Source organism: Cherax quadricarinatus, chromosome 70 (assembly GCF_038502225.1).
Source record: "Cherax quadricarinatus isolate ZL_2023a chromosome 70, ASM3850222v1, whole genome shotgun sequence".
Classification (NCBI taxonomy): Eukaryota; Metazoa; Arthropoda; class Malacostraca; order Decapoda; family Parastacidae; genus Cherax; species Cherax quadricarinatus.
This window is the reverse complement of record NC_091361.1, coordinates 12,964,691-12,988,437: the sequence shown is the minus strand read 5'-3', so window position 1 is coordinate 12,988,437 and position 23,747 is coordinate 12,964,691. Positions and strand designations below refer to the sequence as shown.

Below are 23,747 nucleotides of genomic sequence, written 5' to 3'. Positions count from 1 at the left end.
TTAGCCATCTTCCACATCTCTGGCACAACACTGGTAAGGATGGACGCATTGAATACACTCGTTAATGGCTGACTAAGCTCCATCTTGCATTCCTTAAGTACCCTTGAAAACAACTCATCGGGTCCCGGGGACTTATTTTGTTTCAGTTTGTCTATCTGTTTAATAACCATGTCCCTCGTGACAGTAATATTAGTTAACTTAAATTCATCAGGAGCTAAATAATTGTTAATTACTGGAATCTCATTTACATCTTCCTGTGTAAAAACTGACAAAAAATAGTCATTAAATAAGGAACACATTTCCAGTTCATTATCCGTCAGCTGTCCATTCCCAGATTTCAGAGGTCCTACTTTTTCCTTCACCTTCGTCCTATACACTTGAAAGAACCCCTTTGGATTAGTCTTTGATTCATTAGCGACTCTAATTTCATAGTCACGTTTAGCCTTTCTAATCGCCTTTTTTACTTCTCTTTTAAGCTGAACATATTGGTCAGTAAGGTTAACCTCTCCTCTTCTGATGCGCCTATAAATTCCCCTTTTCTCCCCCAATAGATGCTTTAACCTCCTGTTAACCCATTTGGGATCGTTATTATTAGACCTAATTTCTCTCTGGGGAATGTATATACTCTGGGCACTGTGGACATTATTAAGAAAACAATCATAAAAGCAGATCCCTTCATATTCATAAGTATGATTATCGTCAATAAAATCATTAGCTAGATAACCCCAATCAAGATTAGACAGATGTTCCCTAAGTCCATTATAATCGGCAGAACGAAAATCGGGGATTTTTACTGTATTATCATTATTCTTGCATTCCCAATTAATGCTGAAGGTGATGGATTTGTGATCACTTGCGCCAAGCTCTTCAGTGATCTCCAGATTATTCACTAGTGTTTCCTTATTTGACAAGACTAGGTCTAGCAAATTATTACCCCTGGTAGGTTCAGTTACACTCTGTTTCAGAAAACAGTCCTGAACTGTTTCCATGAAGTCACTGGACTCTAGATTACCTGTCAAAGAATTCCAGTCAATTTGGCTAAAGTTAAAATCCCCTACTATGACTACGTTACTGTGTCCAGAAGCCCTAACAATTTCGTCCCAAAGAAGTCTCCCTCTATCGTGATCCAAGCCTGGAGGTCGGTATATTACACCTAGAATTAGTTTTTCTTGACCCTCCACGAACTCTACCCAAACAGACTCTGTTACTGCTCCATCTATTTTTATACCTTTTTTTATGCAACAATTAATATTTTCTCGAACATACAATGCAACTCCTCCCCCCTTCCCATTACATCTATCCACATTGAATAACTTAAATCCCTGAATATTACACTCAGCAGTCATATCCCGACTCTTTAAATCATACCAAGTTTCAGTTAATGCAATGATATCAAAGTTCCCAGCACATGCTACCAAACGTAGTTCATTAATTTTATTTCTTGCACTTCGGCTGTTAGCATAAAATACCATCATATGTTTTTTCTTCTGCACATTTTTCCTATTCATCTTTGTTTTTACACAATTTCTGAAATTATCATTACCCAGAGTTACTCCATGACAGTTACTATTAGGATTCTTAATATCAGAGCATAAGTCAATATATCCATACTCATTATTAATCATTTCTAAACCCATACCTCTAACTAATCCTAGTTTAAAGTCCTAACAACCCCCTCAACTGAGTTAGCAAGAAAACCCACACCTGCCCTGGATAAGTGAACCCCATCCCTGGCATACATGTCATTTCGGCCATAGAAGTTGTCCCAGTTGTCAATGAATGGTACTGCATTATCCTTACAGTGTTTATCCAGCCAACAATTAATACCAATTGCTCTGGACAACCATTCATTACCAACACCTCTTCTTGGCAAAATGCCACATATAACAGGGCGCCCCCCCTTCTTCCTAATCATGTCTATAGCTGTCCTGAACTTTCTAACTAAATCCTCACTTCTTCGCTTGCCTACATCATTGCCTCCAGCACTGAGGCAAATAATAGGATTGATCCCATTACCGTTCATGATGTTGTCAAGCCGGCTAACAATGTCCTCCATCCCAGCCCCAGGAAAGCATACCCTTTGTCTCCTACTCCTGTCCTTCAAGCAGAATGCCCTATCCATGTATCTAACCTGGCTATCCCCAACAACAACAATATTCTTACCTTCCTTGTCGTTCGTCGTGACGATCCCAGTAGTAGACTCACATTCGTCGGGTAGTACCGAGAATGCGTTGGAGGTTTCCACGGGAGTTTCCACAGCAGTCTCTTTCTTCTTCATCGTTTCTGGCTTTCCATTCGTCTTCTTGATCGTCAACTTCGTCGTCCCCTGCTGTCCAGCCACTGACCACGATCCCTTCTTGACCTGAGGACTCGAAACAGGAGGACTACTACGAATCCTCTTGTTTTCCTCGGTCAATCGCCGTATCTCCATCTTCGCTGCCTTCAATTCTTCCTTAAGTTGCTGGTAAAGTTGCTCGATGGAGGGCATCTTGTTCAGTCCACGGGAGCAAACAAGACACTTCTTCACAGAGTTAAGTAATATAAACACAAATGCAGTATAATGTGATCCTTTATTGACTACGTTTCGCCCACACAGTGGGCTTTTTCAAGTCACAAACAGAACTGAGTTGGGTTGTAGAGTCTAAAAACTTGGGTAGCTTGGAAAGGAGACTGGACAAGTTTGTGAGCAGACCTTCTACAGTGTTCTTATGTGGGATAGCGATGAAGAAGTTTCTTGGCAAGTGGTTCAGCTATGTTATAGAAGCCACTATTCTGGTTGAAGTTGTCGGATATAGAAATAAGTGATGATTCCAGGATTCTTCGGTATTGGGTGTTGTCTTCTGTGGCGATAAGTCTTGAGTTTCTGTAGTTTATCAAGTGGTTGTGTGAATTACGGTGTTGTACGCAGGCATTCCTTGTGTCGTCAGACCTGCTTGCGTATTGGTGTTCTGAAATACGTGTTTGGAGGTCCCTTGATGTTTCGCCCACGTATAACTTGTTGCAGTCATTACAAGGGATTATGTATACCCCTGCAGAGGATGGAGGCTTGTCCTGCCTACTACTGGTGATGTCCTTGATGGTCGTGGTTGTGGAGGTAGATACTTGGAATGATGTTTTGGCAAAGATGTTGGAAACATGTTTGGCAATGGAGTTGGTGGGAAGGACTATGTATCTCTTCTCGGCAGTGTCTTCTCTGGGAGAAGAGGTCGACAACACTCTTCCTTTCCTTGATGTTCTACTCTGCAAAGCTGACCACGAACTTCGTTTTAAAGTCTATCGAAAACCCACCAACCAAAACGATCTTCTCCACTTCTACTCTCACCACGACACCAAAACCAAACGTGGTGTAATTATAGGCTTCTTCCTGCGTGCACTCAGAATCTGCAGCAACGAGTTCCTTGAGGAAGAATGCACTATAATTGAACAGGTATTTTCCAAACTCCACTATCCTCGTCACTTCATCAGAGACTGCAGACGGCGAGCACTAAACATCTTCAACACACCCAGAGAAGACACTGCCGAGAAGAGATACATAGTCCTTCCCACCAACTCCATTGCCAAACATGTTTCCAACATCTTTGCCAAAACATCATTCCAAGTATCTCTGACCTATACTTAACTCTGTGAAGAAGTGTCTTGTTTGCTCCCGTGGACTGAACCAAGATGCCCTCCATCGAGCAACTTTACCAGCAACTTAAGGAAGAATTGAGGGCAGCGAAGATGGAGATACGGCGATTGACCGAGGAAAACAAGAGGATTCGTAGTAGTCCTCCTGTTTCGAGTCCTCAGGTCAAGAAGGGATCGTGGTCAGTGGCTGGACAGCAGGGGACGACGAAGTTGACGATCAAGAAGACGAATGGAAAGCCAGAAACGATGAAGAAGAAAGAGACTGCTGTGGAAACTCCCGTGGAAACCTCCAACGCATTCTCGGTGCTACCCGACGAATGTGAGTCTACTACTGGGATCGTCACGACGAACGACAACAAGGAAGGTAAGAATATTGTTGTTGTTGGGGATAGCCAGGTTAGATACATGGATAGGGCATTCTGCTTGAAGGACAGGAGTAGGAGACAAAGGGTATGCTTTCCTGGGGCTGGGATGGAGGACATTGTTAGCCGGCTTGACAACATCATGAACGGTAATGGGATCAATCCTATTATTTGCCTCAGTGCTGGAGGCAATGATGTAGGCAAGCGTAGAAGTGAGGATTTAGTTAGAAAGTTCAGGACAGCTATAGACATGATTAGGAAGAAGGGGGGGCGCCCTGTTATATGTGGCATTTTGCCAAGAAGAGGTGTTGGTAATGAATGGTTGTCCAGAGCAATTGGTGTCAATTGCTGGCTGGACAAATACTGTAAGGAAAATGCGGTGACATTCATTGACAACTGGGACCTCTTCTATGGCAGAAATGACATGTATGCCAGGGATGGGGTTCACTTATCTAGGTGTGGGGTGGGAGCACTGGCCAATGCAGTGGAGGGAGCTGTTAGGTCTTTAAACTAGGAATAGTTAGTGGTATGGGTTTCTGCGGGAAAACTGTGAAGTCTCAGGGTAGTAATATGAGTACTAGGAGAACTAGTAATAGGCAAAATGAGGTGGATATCGGAAAGCCAGTGGCACTAATTGACAAGGACAGTAATAGGTTTAGTGGAATAACAGAAAGGAGCAGGAATGATAAAGAGAAAGGAGGGTCCTTAAGTATATATTACACAAATAGTCGCAGTGCTAGGAATAAGATGGACGAGTTGAGACTAGTTGCTAGTGCAGGTAACATAGATGTATTTGCCATTACTGAGACGTGGTTTAATTCAAAAAGTCGGGACATGCCTGCAGAATGTCACATTCAGGGTTTCAAATTGTTCCAAGTAGATAGAAGTATCGGGAAGGGGGGTGGGGTGGCATTGTATGTCCGAGATCGCTTGAACTGTTGCATTAAAACGGGTATTAAGTCTGAAGTAACACATACAGAGTCTGTTTGGATAGAATTTTCAGAGGGGCATGAAAAATTAACTTTAGGTGTGATATACCGTCCCCCAAATTTAGATAGGGACCAGGGAAGACTACTATGGGAGGAAATTGTTAGGGCCACAAGGCACGATAATGTAGTAATTCTAGGAGACTTTAACTTTAGTCATATTGATTGGAATTTCTTGACTGGGAATTTAGAATCATACGACTTCTTAGAAGTAGTTCAGGATTGTTTTTTGAAGCAGTTTGTGACAGAACCTACAAGGGGAAATAACCTGCTTGACTTAGTAATGGCAAACAATGAATCCCTTGTTAATAATTTAGAAGTTTCAGAAGAACTGGGTGCTAGCGACCACAAATCAATTACATTTAGAATTGAATGGAAGTATGATAGTAGGGATAACTCAGTAACAGTCCCAGATTTTCGCTTAGCAGATTACGATGGGCTTAGAGAACACTTATCATCTGTTGACTGGGGTAACGAAGAGAGCTATCAATATGACAGTTTTCTGAACACAATACATGCTGCTCAAAGAACATTTATCCCTTATAAAGAAATTAGATCAAATAGAAATGACCCAAAATGGATGAATAATAGGCTGAAATATCTACTAGGGCATAAGAAAGGAATTTATAGGCGTATTAAAAGAGGCGAGGGTCATCTTATGAATCAGTATATTGACACTAAGAGGGACATTAAAAAGGGGATAAGAAAAGCTAAAAGGGACTATGAAATTAAAGTTGCTAGGGATTCTAAAACTAACCCAAAAAGTTTTTTCCAGGTATATAGAACAAAAGTCAGAGATAAGATAGGTCCCCTTAAAAATAACTATGGGCATCTTACTGACAAAGAGAATGAAATGTGCTCGATTTTAAATAATTATTTTCTCTCGGTTTTTACACAGGAAGACACTAATAATATTCCGGTAATTAATTTTTATAGTGGATCAGAAGAAGATAAATTATGTAACATCACAGTCACTAGTGAAATGGTTGTGAAGCAGATAGACAGACTGAAGCAAAATAAGTCACCGGGTCCTGATGAGGTTTTTTCAAGGGTTCTAAAGGAATGCAAAATGGAAGTCTGTGAACCATTAACTAATATTTTTAATTTATCTCTTCAAACAGGTGCAGTGTCTGATATGTGGAAGATGGCTAATGTAATTCCTATTTTTAAAACAGGGGACAAGTCGTTACCGTCAAATTACCGCCCAATAAGCCTGACCTCAATTGTAGGCAAATTACTAGAGTCAATTATAGCTGAGATTATAAGAAGCCATCTCGATAAGCATAGCTTGATTAATGATACTCAGCATGGATTCACAAGAGGCCGGTCTTGTCTAACTAATTTATTAACTTTTTTCAGTAAAGCTTTTGAGGCTGTTGACCACGATAAAGAATTTGATATTATTTACTTAGATTTTAGTAAGGCATTTGATAGAGTTCCGCACCAAAGACTGTTGAAGAAAGTAGCAGCTCATGGCATTGGGGGAAGAGTGCTCTCGTGGATCGAATCATGGCTCACAGACAGGAAGCAGAGAGTGTCCATAAATGGGGTTAAATCCGAGTGGGGATCAGTAACAAGTGGCGTTCCACAGGGATCAGTCTTGGGCCCGTTGTTGTTTATAATATATATCAATGATCTTGATGAAGGAATTACTAGTGATATGAGCAAATTCGCCGATGACACGAAGATAGGTAGGATAATTGATTCAAACGTAGATGTTAGGGAACTTCAGGAGGATTTAGACAAACTCTACTCTTGGTCAGAAAAGTGGCAGATGCAGTTCAATGTAGATAAATGCAAGGTTCTGAAGCTCGGAAGTGTCCATAACCCTAGCACTTATAAGTTAAATAATGTAGAACTTAGCCATACAGATTGCGAAAAGGACTTGGGGGTTATGGTAAGCAGCAACCTTAAACCAAGACAGCAATGCCTAAGCGTACGTAATAAGGCAAATAGATTACTGGGATTTATATCAAGAAGTGTAAGCAACAGAAGTCCAGAGGTCATACTGCAGCTTTATACATCATTAGTAAGGCCTCACCTAGATTATGCAGCTCAATTCTGGTCTCCATATTACAGAATGGACATAAATTCGTTAGAAAACATTCAGCGTAGGATGACTAAATTAATACATAGCATTAGAAATCTTCCTTATGAAGAAAGATTGAAGACTCTTAAGTTACATTCACTTGTTAGACGAAGAATGAGGGGAGACCTGATCGAAGTGTATAAGTGGAAGATAGGTATTAATAAAGGGGATATTAACAAGGTCTTGAGGATATCTCTCCAAGAGAGAACCCGCAGTAATGGATTTAAATTAGATAAGTTTAGATTTAGAAAGGACATAGGAAAGTATTGGTTTGGAAATAGGGTAGTTGATGAGTGGAACAGTCTACCTAGTTGGGTTATTGAGGCTAGGACTTTGGGTAGTTTCAAATTTAGGTTGGATAAGTACATGAGTGGGAGGGGTTGGATTTGAGTGGGACTTGCACATCAGAGCTTATTTCTTGGGTAGCATTGAAAATTGGGTTGGTCAAATGTTTGTTAGTGGGATGAATTGTAAAGGACCTGCCTAGTATGGGCCAACAGGCCTGCTGCAGTGTTCCTCCTTTCTTATGTTCTTATGTTCTTCTTGTCTGTGAGCCATGATTCGATCCACGAGAGCACTCTTCCCCCAATGCCATGAGCTGCTACTTTCTTCAACAGTCTTTGGTGCGGAACTCTATCAAATGCCTTACTAAAATCTAAGTAAATAATATCAAATTCTTTATCGTGGTCAACAGCCTCAAAAGCTTTACTGAAAAAAGTTAATAAATTAGTTAGACAAGACCGGCCTCTTGTGAATCCATGCTGAGTATCATTAATCAAGCTATGCTTATCGAGATGGCTTCTTATAATTTGAGCTATAATTGACTCTAGTAATTTGCCTACAATTGAGGTCAGGCTTATTGGGCGGTAATTTGACGGTAACGACTTGTCCCCTGTTTTAAAAATAGGAATTACATTAGCCATCTTCCACATATCAGACACTACACCTGTTTGAAGAGATAAATTAAAAATATTAGTTAATGGTTCACAGACTTCCATTTTGCATTCCTTTAGAACCCTTGAAAAAACCTCATCAGGACCCGGTGACTTATTTTGCTTCAGTCGGTCTATCTGCTTCACAACCATTTCACTAGTGACTATGATGTTACATAATTTATCTTCTTCTGGCCCACTATAAAAATTAATTACCGGAACACTACTAGTGTCTTCCTGTGTAAAAACCGAGAGAAAATAATTATTTAAAATCGAGCACATTTCATTCTCTTTGTCAGTAAGATGCCCATAGTTATTTTTAAGGGGACCTATCTTATCCCTGACTTTTGTTCTATATACCTGGAAAAAACTTTTTGGGTTAGTTTTAGAATCCCTAGCAACTTTAATTTCATAGTCCCTTTTAGCTTTTCTTATCCCCTTTTTTAATGTCCCTCTTAGTGTCAATATACTGATTCATAAGATGACCCTCGCCTCTTTTGATACGCCTATAAATTCCTTTCTTATGCCCTAGTAGATATTTCAGCCTATTATTCATCCATTTTGGGTCATTTCTATTTGATCTAATTTCTTTATAAGGTATAAATGTTCTTTGAGCAGCATGTATTGTGTTCAGAAAACTGTCATATTGATAGCTCTCTTCGTTACCCCAGTCAACAGATGATAAGTGTTCTCTAAGCCCATCGTAATCTGCTAAGCGAAAATCTGGGACTGTTACTGAGTTATCCCTACTATCATACTTCCATTCAATTCTAAATGTAATTGATTTGTGGTCGCTAGCACCCAGTTCTTCTGAAACTTCTAAATTATTAACAAGGGATTCATTGTTTGCCAGAACTAAGTCAAGCAGGTTATTACCCCTTGTAGGTTCTGTCACAAACTGCTTCAGAAAACAATCCTGAACTACTTCTAAGAAGTCGTATGATTCTAAATTCCCAGTCAAGAAATTCCAATCAATATGACTAAAGTTAAAGTCTCCTAGAATTACTACATTATCGTGCCTTGTGGCCCTAACAATTTCCTCCCATAGTAGTCTTCCCTGGTCCCTATCTAAATTTGGGGGACGGTATATCACACCTAAAGTTAATTTTTCATGCCCCTCTGAAAATTCTATCCAAACAGACTCTGTATGTGTTACTTCAGACTTAATACCCGTTTTAATGCAACAGTTCAAGCGATCTCGGACATGAACATTAAAATGGTATAAAATACCGACAGGTTGTTAGGTAAGACACATATGCAACAGTTAGGTATCTTTATTTCGAAACGTTTCGCCTACACAGTAGGCTTCTTCAGTCGAGTACAGAAAAGTTGATAGAAACAGAAGATACTTGAAGACGATGTAATCAGTCCATCACCCTTAAAGTTTTGAGGTGGTCAGTCCCTCAGTCTGGAGAAGAGCATTGTTCCGTTGTCTGAAACAATATGAAGTTGAAGTGACAGAATGGGGCCTTATATAGGGCCACGAGGTGAGACGTAGTTTGCTTTGGGAGGGCAGGTCCCTCTCAAACCCAGCCGTTCCCACTAGTAGAGGTTGTCAAGTTGATAGTCTGTACCAAGATACCCTTGTGTTGCAGTGTCTGACAGAATGAACATTAAAATGGTATAAAATACCGACAGATTGTTAGGTAAGACACATATGCAACAGTTAGGTATCTTTATTTCGAAACGTTTCGCCTACACAGTAGGCTTCTTCAGTCGAGTACAGAAAAGTTGATAGAAGCAGAAGATACTTGAAGACGATGTAATCAGTCCATCACCCTTAAAGTTTTGAGGTGGTCAGTCCCTCAGTCTGGAGAAGAGCATTGTTCCGTTGTCTGAAACAATATGAAGTTGAAGTGACAGAATGGGGCCTTATATAGGGCCACGAGGTGAGACGTAGGTTGCTTTGGGAGGGCAGGTCCCTCTCAAACCCAGCCGTTCCCACTAGTAGAGGTTGTCAAGTTGATAGTCTGTACCAAGATACCCTTGTGTTGCAGTGTCTGACAGAATGAACATTAAAATGGTATAAAATACCGACAGGTTGTTAGGTAAGACACATATGCAACAGTTAGGTATCTTTATTTCGAAACGTTTCGCCTACACAGTAGGCTTCTTCAGTCGAGTACAGAAAAGTTGATAGAAGCAGAAGATACTTGAAGACGATGTAATCAGTCCATCACCCTTAAAGTTTTGAGGTGGTCAGTCCCTCAGTCTGGAGAAGAGCATTGTTCCGTTGTCTGAAACAATATGAAGTTGAAGTGACAGAATGGGGCCTTATATAGGGCCACGAGGTGAGACGTAGGTTGCTTTGGGAGGGCAGGTCCCTCTCAAACCCAGCCGTTCCCACTAGTAGAGGTTGTCAAGTTGATAGTCTGTACCAAGATACCCTTGTGTTGCAGTGTCTGACAGAATGAACATTAAAATGGTATAAAATACCGACAGGTATTTTACGTCTCACCTCGTGGCCCTATATAAGGCCCCATTCTGTCACTTCAACTTCATATTGTTTCAGACAACGGAACAATGCTCTTCTCCAGACTGAGGGACTGACCACCTCAAAACTTTAAGGGTGATGGACTGATTACATCGTCTTCAAGTATCTTCTGCTTCTATCAACTTTTCTGTACTCGACTGAAGAAGCCTACTGTGTAGGCGAAACGTTTCGAAATAAAGATACCTAACTGTTGCATATGTGTCTTACCTAACAACCTGTCGGTATTTTATACCATTTTAATGTTCATTCTGTCAGACACTGCAACACAAGGGTATCTTGGTACAGACTATCAACTTGACAACCTCTACTAGTGGGAACGGCTGGGTTTGAGAGGGACCTGCCCTCCCAAAGCAACCTACGTCTCACCTCGTGGCCCTATATAAGGCCCCATTCTGTCACTTCAACTTCATATTGTTTCAGACAACGGAACAATGCTCTTCTCCAGACTGAGGGACTGACCACCTCAAAACTTTAAGGGTGATGGACTGATTACATCGTCTTCAAGTATCTTCTGTTTCTATCAACTTTTCTGTACTCGACTGAAGAAGCCTACTGTGTAGGCGAAACGTTTCGAAATAAAGATACCTAACTGTTGCATATGTGTCTTACCTAACGATCTCGGACATACAATGCCACCCCACCCCCCTTCCCGATACTTCTATCTACTTGGAACAATTTGAAACCCTGAATGTGACATTCTGCAGGCATGTCCCGACTTTTTGAATTAAACCACGTCTCAGTAATGGCAAATACATCTATGTTACCTGCACTAGCAACTAGTCTCAACTCATCCATCTTATTCCTAGCACTGCGACTATTTGTGTAATATATACTTAAGGACCCTCCTTTCTCTTTATCATTCCTGCTCCTTTCTGTTATTCCACTAAACCTATTACTGTCCTTGTCAATTAGTGCCACTGGCCTTCCGATATCCACCTCATTTTGCCTATTACTAGTTCTCCTAGTACTCATATTACTACCCTGAGACTTCACAGTTTTCCCGCAGAAACCCATACCACTAACTATTCCTAGTTTAAAGACCTAACAGCTCCCTCCACTGCGTTGGCCAGTGCTCCCACCCCACACCTAGACAAGTGAACCCCATCCCTGGCATACATGTCATTTCTGCCATAGAAGAGGTCCCAGTTGTCAATGAATGTTACAGCATTTTCCTTACAGTATTTGTCCAGCCAGCAATTGACACCAATTGCTCTGGACAACCATTCATTTCCAACTCCTCTCCTTGGCAAAATGCCACATATGACAGGTTTCCCACCCTTCTTCCTAATTATCTCTATTGCTGACCTATACCTGCTAATCAGGTCCTCACTCCTACGTCTGCCAACATCGTTGCCTCCAGCACTGAGACAGATAATAGGATTGCTCCCATTACCTCTCATGATGTCATCCAGACGGCTAACAATATCCTTCATCCCAGCCCCAGGAAAACACACTCTCTGCCTCCTACTCCTATCCTTCAAACAGAATGCCCTATCCATGTACCTAATCTGACTATCCCCAACAACAACAATGTTTTTACCTTCCTTGGCGTCGTCCGTAGTGATGCTCCGAGTAGTCGACTTAAATTCGCCAGGTAGCATTACACCACTTGTAGAATTCGTCATGACGTTCTCGATGGTCTTCGTTGGGGTTTCTAGGGATGTCTCACTCACGTCTGCCAATGCTTCCTTGGTGCTCGTTGTGGCATTCCCAGTAGAACACTCACATTCGTCAGGTAGCACCGAGAATGAGTTGGAAGTTTCCACGGCAGTCTTCTGGTTTCTCGTTGTTTCTGCCTCTCCAACCGTTTTCTTAATCTTCAGCTTGGTTCCATGTTGCCCGACCACTGACCAAGCTCCCCTCTTAACCTGGGGACTCACAACAGGAGGATTACTACGAATCCTCTTGTTCTCCTCCGTTAATCGCCGTATCTCCAGTTTAGTAGGAGGTAATTAGTCCACAGTTTGAGGAGCGTGACAGAAAACTTTACATAGATCTTGACTTTGAAACATAGCGAGGGATTGTGTTCATATTGGTAGAATTATCGGCAATATGTTAAGTAAAAGGACACAAATGCAACTAATGTGACATTTCACTGTGGCAACGTTTCGCTCTCCAGGAGTTTTGTCAAGCGTAACTGCTTGACAAAGCTCCTAGAGAGCGAAACGTTGCCACAATAAAATGCCATATTAGTTGATTTGTGCCCCTTTTACTTAACATAGAGAGGAATGATCACATCTCATAGTCTGTAAATTCAACTATAGAGAAAGTGCACGATAATAACAATGGGTGACGACTCTATCAAGAGGAGCATAAGAGGTGCACGTAAACAGTCTAGTGTTAGCAGCCTATGCAAGATTAACAACTGTAAGAAGTACTACGAACGTTTGAATAGAATTATTCAATACACTGTCCATAACTAACGTACATTAGTCTAACCCTCGAGTATGCTTCTGACCTGTGTCAGGACCACGTCAGAGACGAGGTCCTGACAGTACCTGTGTCAGTACTACGTCAGAGACGAGATCCTGACACAGGTCTTTTCCGAATGGTGACCCGTCACTGGCTTTCCATTGACTGTCGGAGTTCATGCAGCCCCGTGGCGTGGCCAGCCTCATAACTGGGGCCGGGTAGCAGGCCCTCCGAGCCCGCTAGAAAATGCACAATCAAATAATCACAATTTAAGCGTCTTGAATATTCACCTGTTTAACTGCCTCAGCAAGGGTGAATAACTGATTGTTAATAGGGCGGCTAAACGGTGCAAATTTGTAAAATCGTTAATGTGCTTGAAATTGTTATATTCTGTGTGATAATTGGTGAATGTTTTTTCTGGTCGGCTTTAAGATGATTTATTTTTTTAGTGAGCTCTAAAACCTCCAATTTGATAATTTAATTAACGTAATTTTCTGTATTTACTTAAATTCACAATTACAGAAATAGGATGTCAAACCCACACCTTGTAAATTTTTTGCGCAACTCGTTGTAGAGTTTCAGGAGACGATAAATTTAATCTAAAACCCACAACAATTAAAAACATGAATTAACATTTTGCAGCTATATAATTTTCTGTCCTCTCACAGGAGAATAACTTGTATGAATTTAATTAAAATCAGGCTACAAGCGAGGATGTAAACGAGAAAATAACTTCCCTGACAGAGTCCCAGGGACAATCTGAGCACAGGTTTTTACACGCAGCAAAACTTGACGTGAATTCACCACCAAGTATCGCTAAATGGCTTCCTAAAATAGTACCTTCATTTGATTGCCTTGATTTGTTTTCCTCATACAAGATTTTCAGCTATAATTTGGTAACTTTTCATCTATAAGACATCAGCTACAAATTTTTCATCGCTCGGTTACCTATGGTCAGTATTATGTTGATCATTTCTGCTTATGATTTTACTGGAGTAACTTGAGATAGCGTCTAGTTAGTATTCAAACTTCCATACTAGTAAATCTTTCTAAAAAGAAGGTTGAGAATATTAGAAAAGGTATGTGACATTTTCATTTATTTATTTTTTTTTCAACTGGGTAAATAGGTTTTGTGAAATGGCTTAATATATCTGAATGGGTTCAGTCTTAATAGCTGACACATCTTATGGGTAATATGCTAAGCAAAAAATTTAGACTCTGAAAATAAAAATTCACTAATTTCCTAAGATTCAGGCTTGGTAATAGAGTTGTGGATGAGTAGAACAAACTCCCGAGTACCGCCATAGAAGCTAAAACGTTGCGTAGTTTTAAAAATAGGTTGGATAAACACATGAGTGGGTGAGGGTGGGTGTGAGTTGGACCTTGCTAGCTTGTGCTAATAGGTCTGATGCCGTGCTCCTTCCTTAAAGTGGAAGTGACCTGGCCTGGCTAGGTTGAGTTATTGGCGCCGGTTGGAGACTTGGACTTGCCTCGCATGGGCCAGTAGGTCTGCTGCAGTGTTCCTTCTCTCGTATGTTTCGTATGCTCAGTTGGTAGCAGACTCAACTCACACACTAAGGTCCGTGTTTCGATCACCGGTACGGTTGGAAATATCTGGGCGTGTTTTCTTAAAAGGCATCTGCTGTCCCACTTCACCGCTAAGTAAACAGGTACCTAGTTGACATCAAAGACATACTATTATATACCTTTGCTTATGAAGAGCATTTCGGACAACTTAGGTTAATTTTGTTCTCAAGGATGCGACCCACACCAGTCGGCTAACACCCAGGTACCTACTTACTGCTACTTACTGTTAAGAGAACATAAGAACATAAGAACATAAGAAAAGGAGGAACACTGCAGGAGGCCTGCTGGCCCATACTAGGCAGGTCCTTTACAATTCATCCCACTAACAAAACATTTGCCCAACCCAATTTTCAATGCCACCCAAGAAATAAGCTCTGATGTGAAAGTCCCACTCAAATCCAACCCCTCCCACTCATGTACTTATCCAACCTAGATTTGAAACTACCCAAAGTCCCAGCCTCAATAACCCAACTAGGTAGACTGTTCCACTCATCAACTACCCTATTTCCAAACCAATACTTTCCTATGTCCTTTCTAAATCTAAACTTACCTAATTTAAATCCATTACTGCGCGTTCTCTCTTGGAGAGACATCCTCAAGACCTTATTAATATCCCCTTTATTTATACCTATCTTCCACTTATACACTTCGATCAGGTCTCCCCTCATTCTTCGTCTAACAAGTGAATGTAACTTAAGAGTCTTCAATCTTTCTTCATAAGGAAGATTTCTGATGCTATGTATTAATTTAGTCATCCTACGCTGAATGTTTTCTAACGAATTTATGTCCATTTTGTAATACGGAGACCAGAACTGAGCTGCATAATCTAGGTGAGGCCTTACTAATGATGTATAAAGCTGCAGTATGACCTCTGGACTTCTGTTGCTTACACTTCTTGATATAAATCCCAGTAATCTATTTGCCTTATTACGTACGCTTAGGCATTGCTGTCTTGGTTTAAGGTTGCTGCTCACCATAACCCCCAAGTCCTTTTCGCAATCTGTATGGCTAAGTTCTACATCATTTAATTTATAAGTACTAGTGTTATGGGCACTCCCAAGCCTCAGAACCTTGCATTTATCTACATTGAACTGCATCTGCCACTTTTCTGACCAAGAATAGAGTTTGTTTAAATCCTCCTGAAGTTCCCTAACATCTACGTTTGAATCAATTATCCTACCTATCTTTGTGTCATCGGCGAATTTGCTCATATCACTAGTAATTCCCTCATCAAGATCATTGATATATATTATAAACAACAACGGGCCCAAGACTGATCCCTGTGGAACGCCACTTGTTACAGATCCCCACTCGGATTTAACCCCATTTATGGACACTCTCTGCTTCCTGTCAGTGAGCCATGACTCGATCCACGAGAGCACTTTTCCCCCAATGCCATGAGCTGCCACTTTCTTTAACAGTCTATGGTGCGGAACTCTATCAAAAGCCTTACTAAAATCTAAGTAAATAATATCAAATTCTTTATTGTGGTCAACAGCCTCAAAAGCTTTACTGAAGAAAGTTAATAAATTAGTTAGACAAGACCGGCCTCTTGTGAATCCATGCTGAGTATCATTAATCAAGCTATGCTTATCGAGATGGCTTCTTATAATCTCAGCTATAATTGACTCTAGTAATTTGCCTACAATTGAGGTCAGGCTTATTGGGCGGTAATTTGACGGTAACGACTTGTCCCCTGTTTTAAAAATAGGAGTTACATTAGCCATCTTCCACATATCAGACACTACACCTGTTTGAAGAGATAAATTAAAAATATTAGTTAATGGTTCACAGAGTTCCATTTTGCATTCCTTAAGAACCCTTGAAAAAACCTCATCAGGACCTGGCGACTTATTTTGCTTCAGTCTGTCTATCTGCCTCACAACCATCTCACTAGTGACTGTGATGTTACATAATTTATCTTCTTCTAGCCCACTGTAAAAATTAATTACTGGAATATTGTTAGTGTCTTCCTGTGTAAAAACTGAGAGAAAATAATTATTTAAAATCAAGCACATTTCATTCTCTTTGTCAGTAAGGTGCCCATAGTTATTTTTAAGGGGACCTATCTTATCTCTAACTTTTGTTCTATAGACCTGGAAAAAACTTTTTGGGTTAGTTTTAGAATCCCTAGCAACTTTAATTTCATAGTCCCTTTTAGCTTTTCTTATCCCCTTTTTAATGTCCCTCTTAATGTCAATATACTGATTCATAAGATGACCCTCACCTCTTTTGATACGCCTATAAATTCCTTTCTTTTGCCCTAGTAGATATTTGAGCCTATTATTCATCCATTTTGGGTCATTTCTATTTGATCTAATTTCTTTATATGGGATAAACGCTTGAGCATTACTCCTAAAGCACGAGTATTATTACATTTTTATGAAGCTCTAAACCCTGTGGATCAATCAGCAAAAGGACTGGTTGAAACTCTTTGAAGAAAAGGGCTCTTCATCCAAGGAATTAGAGCAACTGTTTCTTTCTTTGGATCAAACCTGATGACTTGTCCACACGAATATAAAAATAAAATTTTGGTAGCCAACCTGGGCAGTGACAGTACCTACAGGTGGGTGACAGTACCTGCAGGTGGGTGACAGTACCTGCAGGTGGGTGACAGTACCTGCAGGTGGGTGACAGTACCTGCAGGTGGGTGACAGTACCTGCAGGTGGGTGACAGTACCTGCAGGTGGGTGACAGTACCTGCAGGTGGGTGACAGCACCTGCAGGTGGGTGACAGCACCTGCAGGTGGGTGACAGCACCTGCAGGTGGGTGACAGCACCTGCAGGCGGGTGACAGTACCTGCAGGTGGGTGACAGTACCTGCAGGTGGGTGACAGCACCTGCAGGCGGGTGACAGCACCTGCAGGTGGGTGACAGCACCTGCAGGCGGGTGACAGTACCTGCAGGTGGGTGACAGTACCTGCATGTGGGTGACAGTACCTGCATGTGGGTGACAGTACCTGCAGGTGGGTGACAGCACCTACAGGTGGGTGACAGCACCTGCAGGTGGGTGACAGCACCTGCAGGTGGGTGACAGCACCTGCAGGTGGGTGACAGCACCTGCAGGTGGGTGACAGCACCTGCAGGTGGGTGACAGCACCTGCAGGTGGGTGACAGTACCTGCATGTGGGTGACAGTACCTACAGGTGGGTGACAGTACCTGCAGGTGGGTGACACTACCTGCAGGTGGATGATAGTACCTGCAGGTGGGTGACAGTACCTGCAGGTGGGTGACAGTACCTGCAGGTGGGTGACAGTACCTGCAGGTGGGTGAGAGCACCTGCAGGTGGGTGACAGTACCTGCAGGTGGGTGACAGCACCTGCAGGTGGGTGACAGCACCTGCAGGTGGGTGACAGTACCTGCAGGTGGGTGACAGCACCTGCAGGTGGGTGACAGTACCTGCAGGTGGGTGACAGTACCTGCAGGTGGGTGACAGTACCTGCAGGTGGGTGACAGTACCTACAGGTGGGTGACAGTACCTGCAGGTGGGTGACAGTACCTACAGGTGGGTGACAGTACCTGCAGGTGGGTGACAGTACCTGCAGGTGGGTGACAGTACCTGCAGGTGGGTGACAGCACCTGCAGGTGGGTGACAGTACCTGCAGGTGGGTGACAGCACCTGCAGGTGGGTGACAGTACCTGCAGGTGGGTGACAGTACCTGCAGGTGGGTGACAGCACCTACAGGTGGGTGACAGTACCTACAGGTGGGTGACAGTACCTACAGGTGGGTGACAGTACCTACAGGTGGGTGACAGTACCTACAGGTGGGTGACTACCTACAGGTGGGTGACAGTACCTACAGGTGGGTGACAGTACCTGCATGTGGGCGACAGTACCTACAGGTGGGTGACAGTACCTGCAGGTGGGTGACACTACCTACAGGTGGGTGATAGTACCTGCAGGTGGGTGACAGTACCTGCAGGTGGGTGACAGTACCTGCAGGTGGGTGACAGTACCTGCAGGTGGGTGACAGTACTTACAGGTGGGTGATAGTACCTGCAGGAGGTGAGAGTACCTGTAGGTGGGGGTCACAGTACCTGCAGATGGGTGACAGTACATGTAGCAGGGTGACAGTACCTCCAGGTGGGTGACAGTTACCTGGAGTTTACCTGAGAGAGTTTCGGGGGTCAACGCCCCCGCGGTTCGGTCTGAGACCAGGCCTCATGGTGGATCATGGTCTGATCAACCAGGCTGTTACTGCTGGCCGCACGGTTGGTCAAGTACTGACTTTATGTGTTTGTCTAGTGCCTTCATAAAGACAGCCAGGGGGTGACAGTACCTCCAGGTGGGTGACAGTACCTGTAGGTGGCTGGCATAGTACTTGCAGGTGGCTGGCACAGTACCTGCAGGTGGGTGACAGTACCTCCAGGTGGGTGACAGTACCTGCAGGTGGCTGGCATTGTACCTGCAGGTGGCTGGCACAGTACCTGCAGGTGGGTGACAGTACCTACAGGTGGTTGACAGTACCTGCAGGTGAGTGACAGTACCTGCAGGTGAGTGACAGTACCTACAGGTGGGTGACAGTACCTCCAGGTGGGTGACAGTACCTCCAGAAGGGTGACAGTACCTGCAGGTGGCTGGTACAGTACCTGCAGGTGGGTGACAGTACCTGCAGGTGGGTGACAGTACCTCCATGTGGGTGACAATACCTCTAGGTGAGTGCCAGTACCTCTAGGTGAGTGCCAGTACCTCCAGGTGGGTGACAGTACCTCCAGGTGTGTGACAGTACCTGCAGGTGGCTGGCACAGTACCTGCAGGTGGTTGGCACAGTACTTGCAGGTGGGTGACAGTACCTTCTGGTGGGTGACAGTACCTCCAGGTGGCTGGCACAGTACCTGCAGGTGGCTTGCACAGTACCTGCAGGTGGCTTGCACAGTACCTGCAGATGGGTGACAGTACCTGCAGGTGGGTGACAGTACCTGTAGGTGGTTGACAGTACCTGCAGGTGGGTGACAGTACCTGCAGGTGGGTGACAGTACCTCCAGGTGGGTGACAGTACCTGCAAGTGGTTGACAGTACCTCCAGGTGGATGACACAGTACATGCAGGTGGGCGAGACAGTACCAGCAAGTGGGTGAGAAAGTACCTGGAGGTGGGTAAGAGTACCTACAGACGGGGGAGACAGTACCAACAGGTGGGTGAGACAGCACCTGGAGGGGTACATCATCTTACCTGTAAGCCAGATTTATGGGCAGCAGAATCTTCATCAACGCCGGTGATGAAGATACCCAGGCCGTACTCCACTCCTCCTCGGATCATCAATCCCAGCGACTCCGACCCCACCACCTCCACCTCCACCTGTGTAACCACACAAGGATTAGGTTTCATGTTAATTTAACCACACATACACACACACATGAGAGAGAAAAGGAGAAAACTAACAGAATAATTACAATAATAATAATAATAATCTTTATTTCTACAAGTATGTTGCGTCCTCTGATTGGACCCAAGGTTAATAATTAATATTGTGTGCACATATTTTGCTATTCACTTAATACTATATTACCGATGGCATTATTATTAGCTAAAATAATGTCTATTGTGCTTTAGAGTATTATCTGCCCTTATATTGTTAGCTATGTTGATAGGATGTTTATTTTAAGTGATAGGCGCTACACTGAGTAGCAACCTGGTTCACTGTCGTTAGGTTGTTAGTCTCTGGCGGTCCCTCGCACCGTTAATGTCACGAGGTATTGTAAGGCTTGGAGGAGTAGTCTCAAGTCAGTCCGAGCTTGCATAGCCAAGGGAGCATACCTCACTCAGTTATTCATTGACCTCTCATAAGAGACGTGTCAAGTTCTCTCTTGTGGTCGTTTTCATTTCATACTCGACTCCCTTTCTTAAGCTTGTCTCTTTCGAGTTATTTATACTCTAGCGAATTAATCTTCGTTGACTGAGCAAGCCTTGTTGGCCTTGTGGGTTAATTTGTGGTATTCTAAGTCATGCTGGATGGGAATGAGACTAAGTCCGTCACTTAGGAGTTCTGGTATACTCTGAATTGATAGTTCAGCTAAGTCTTTATAACCACTGTAAGTTACTTTGTGGATAAGTCTTAATAACCATTATAGGTGCATATTATTGGTGAACTTAGTACAAAGCTCGACCTCAAGAGGTTCATTTATTCATATCAATGTACTGGTACGTACCAAGAGGAAATGTAAGAGTTAATCCTAACATAAAAAGGAGTTTAACATTGTATCATACATTAAGCTAAAACTCTACTAGTAAAGATTCTAAGTTTTAGATTTGTCTCGTAATCCTGAATTCTTATTAAAAGTTATTGTTACAAAACCGTAAACAGGCTATCTGCTTAACAAGAATATACTACCTTAACACTCACCCATACCATTGGAGAAGGTTAAGAAGAAGAGTTTTGTAACAAGTATATAACACAATTTATGCCGACCATAGCTGTTATGATATACAAAATAGAAAGCCCCTGGTTATGCAGAGCATTTCGGGCAAATTAGGTTAATTTTGTCCACGAGGATGTGACCCACACCAGTTGACTAACACTCGAGTACCTATTACTGCTAAGTGAACAGGGACAGCAGGTGTAAGGTGACTACACACAGGTACCTACTTACTGCTAGGTTAACAGGGAAAACAGGTGATTCAGTTTCCTCCATACAAAAGTTTATTTGTTCATTTTTTAAGTAAATTTGCCTTTTGTCTAGCGACTTCATTGTGTGAGATTTTCCTTTCAGTTTGAAATAAATAAGATTTACTTTAAATACGACATTGTTAATAAACAAATCTGCTTTGACCTGGTGAAGTCAGGCGTGAGACCTCGAGCAGAAGTCCATTATATTTCGCCTTATATTTATTTCATTCAGTTTGCTTGTAAAAAGAAATGAATTAATGAAAACAACAATTTAAAATTTATGGAACACTAAGAAATACGTAGGATGTATTATGCAGAAGTTAGGCTCCACCTTTTGACATTGTAAACAGAAACGATTGAGTCTACGGGGTTGAAACCATTTCCGTTTCTTGCTGGAATTTCCAAGTTTGACCCTGCAGCGCTTCACAAATAATACATAGCGAAATACTATAGGAAATAAAAGCTATATATGAGACATTCTAGAAGTGATAAAAGACTGTACTGAAATTATGTATCTAGAAACATTCAATCGATCAATTACATAATTTATAGAACTGCCACAACGGGCACCAGCCGTGGTGTGAAGTCAGAGCTGGTGTTCAGCAGACACAGGACGCTTTCATTGCGACAATGTTCTGACTTGACAAAGCTCTACTTAGTGATACTGTGCCAGATTAAAAGCTTATCCACTACCTGTGTCTTTTATTTTCATCGCTTTGTTAAACAAAAGAACATTATAGTTTGGCTGAAAACTTAGACCTCAGTAAAAATTAATAGGAATCGCTCCAAAATAGGTGTAGTTGATCCATGCTTTAAAATACACAGACGTGCACACTCCGCCTGCTGGTAAATTAAAGAGCGTGCAATAAGTGACGCCAGGGGAAGTACGCTTAATTGGAATACAGTGGAAAGGGGAGAAAATTTGAGATAAATCCTATATTAGAGAAACAATCCCCTCAAGGAAGGTTCCTTGGTGTTGGTGAGGGGCTCTTGATTTAGGGAATTGGATCTGTGCTCCAGTTCCCCGAATTAAGCCTGAATGCCTTCCACATCCCCCCCCCAGGCGCTGTATAATCCTCCGGGTTTAGCGCTTCCCCCTTGATTATAATAGAGAAACAAAGGAACGTGTGAGAGAACTGACGAGGTTTGAATATATGTATATGTATGGGCTGGGTGGTTAATAATTTTAAAAAAAAAAAAATGGATACACGAGCAGTGTTGCTACCATATTCTATATGATAATTACACAACGGGAGCAAAAGCTACCTATGCTTCCATAACATATTCCATCAGCAGGGTATTTATTATTATTATTATTATTATTATTATTATTATTATCAAAAAGGTCTAAACCGCAAGGATTACACAGTGCAGCAGGGCAGGGAAGGATGCAGGGGAAATGGATGGCAAGACGGAGAGGGATGATTATTAGGTTATGGAGTGCAGCGGGGCAGTGCAGGGGTAGAGGGTAGCAAGAAATTGAGGTAGGAAGGACTGAGGAGAGTGCTAGAGGCATCATCATCAGAATTTGTGTAGTAAATCAGTTGCTGTCAAAAAGTCAATGAGAAAGTCTGGGTGAAAAGAGGGTCCATCAGCAAGAAGGGAAGGTAAAGAAAGGGCACAGAAGTGGAGACGACGTTGGAGGTAAATTCTGCGTGCTCGTTGATAGAGTGGGCAGTCAAACAGAATGTCGCTAACAGATACTGGAACTTGACAATTCTCAGAGAGGAACAGGGCGCCTCTCCATGAGATACCCATGAGTAAGTTGAGTGTGGCCAATGAGAAGACGGGAGAGAGTAGTCTCCCAACCTCGACATTGATGATATGAAGATGGCCAGAAACCTATACTCGGTTTAATAGAATGAAGATTGTTATTGAGCAGATCAGACCAACGTTGTTGCCAACGGGTACAAAGGTGGGTAGAAATCACAGCAAAATAGTCTGTGAATGGAACACCTCTATATGAAACTGGGAGGTCATGTACTGCTGACTGCGTAGCAGTGTCTGCCTGTTCATTGCCCTGTACGTCAACATGACCAAGGACTCAGCAAAAAAACAATATCTTTGTGTTTGCTAGAGATACATCATAACCAAAGTTGGATACGAAGAACTAGGGGATGAGGTGTATCAAATTTTCTTGTAGCCTGTAAAGCACTAAGGGAGTCTGAAACGACCACAAATGGTGCACAGGCATAGATGCTATACGGAAAAGTGCTACAAGAATGGCATTTTGCTAGCCAAGGATAATAAATGTCCTCGCACGACACTGTCCGGAAACACTGCTGTGAATCCGGCGCCGTCAGAAGACTTAGGACCATTGGTGTTCACTTCGATGGCATGAGAATGAGAGCAGAAGTGGTCAAGAAAAAGAGAGCTGGAAGCCACCGGAGATAGTTGGGCTTTTGCGCATGGCAGTGGGAAAGAACAGACACGAACAGTTGGAACTTCCTTAGGGGGCAGGGAAAAGTGAGATGCTACATGAACATAGAAAGTGGTAACTGAAGAGAAGACAAGAGAGAATGGAGGAGAGAAAAGGGGCGGAGTAAGCAGGGGCGACGAACAAATAAAGAACGTTTGCTAACATCAGTGACTATCCTATATATGGAAGGATTGCGGAGGTCATGAGATCGAACATAATAGCGAAGGCAAT

General features: G+C 42.5%; 1 protein-coding gene across 2 annotated transcripts in view; it reads right to left on the bottom strand.

The window, feature by feature from the left end:
* Positions 1–23,747, bottom strand: part of LOC128702379 (whirlin) — a 1,352,782-nt gene that overhangs the window by 437,724 nt on the left and 891,311 nt on the right. For both annotated transcript variants that reach the window (XM_070099896.1, XM_070099897.1), the window contains exon 5: positions 19,663–19,788. In XM_070099896.1, the coding sequence (XP_069955997.1) occupies positions 19,663–19,788 (126 nt within the window). The remainder of the gene's footprint in view (positions 1–19,662; positions 19,789–23,747) is intronic.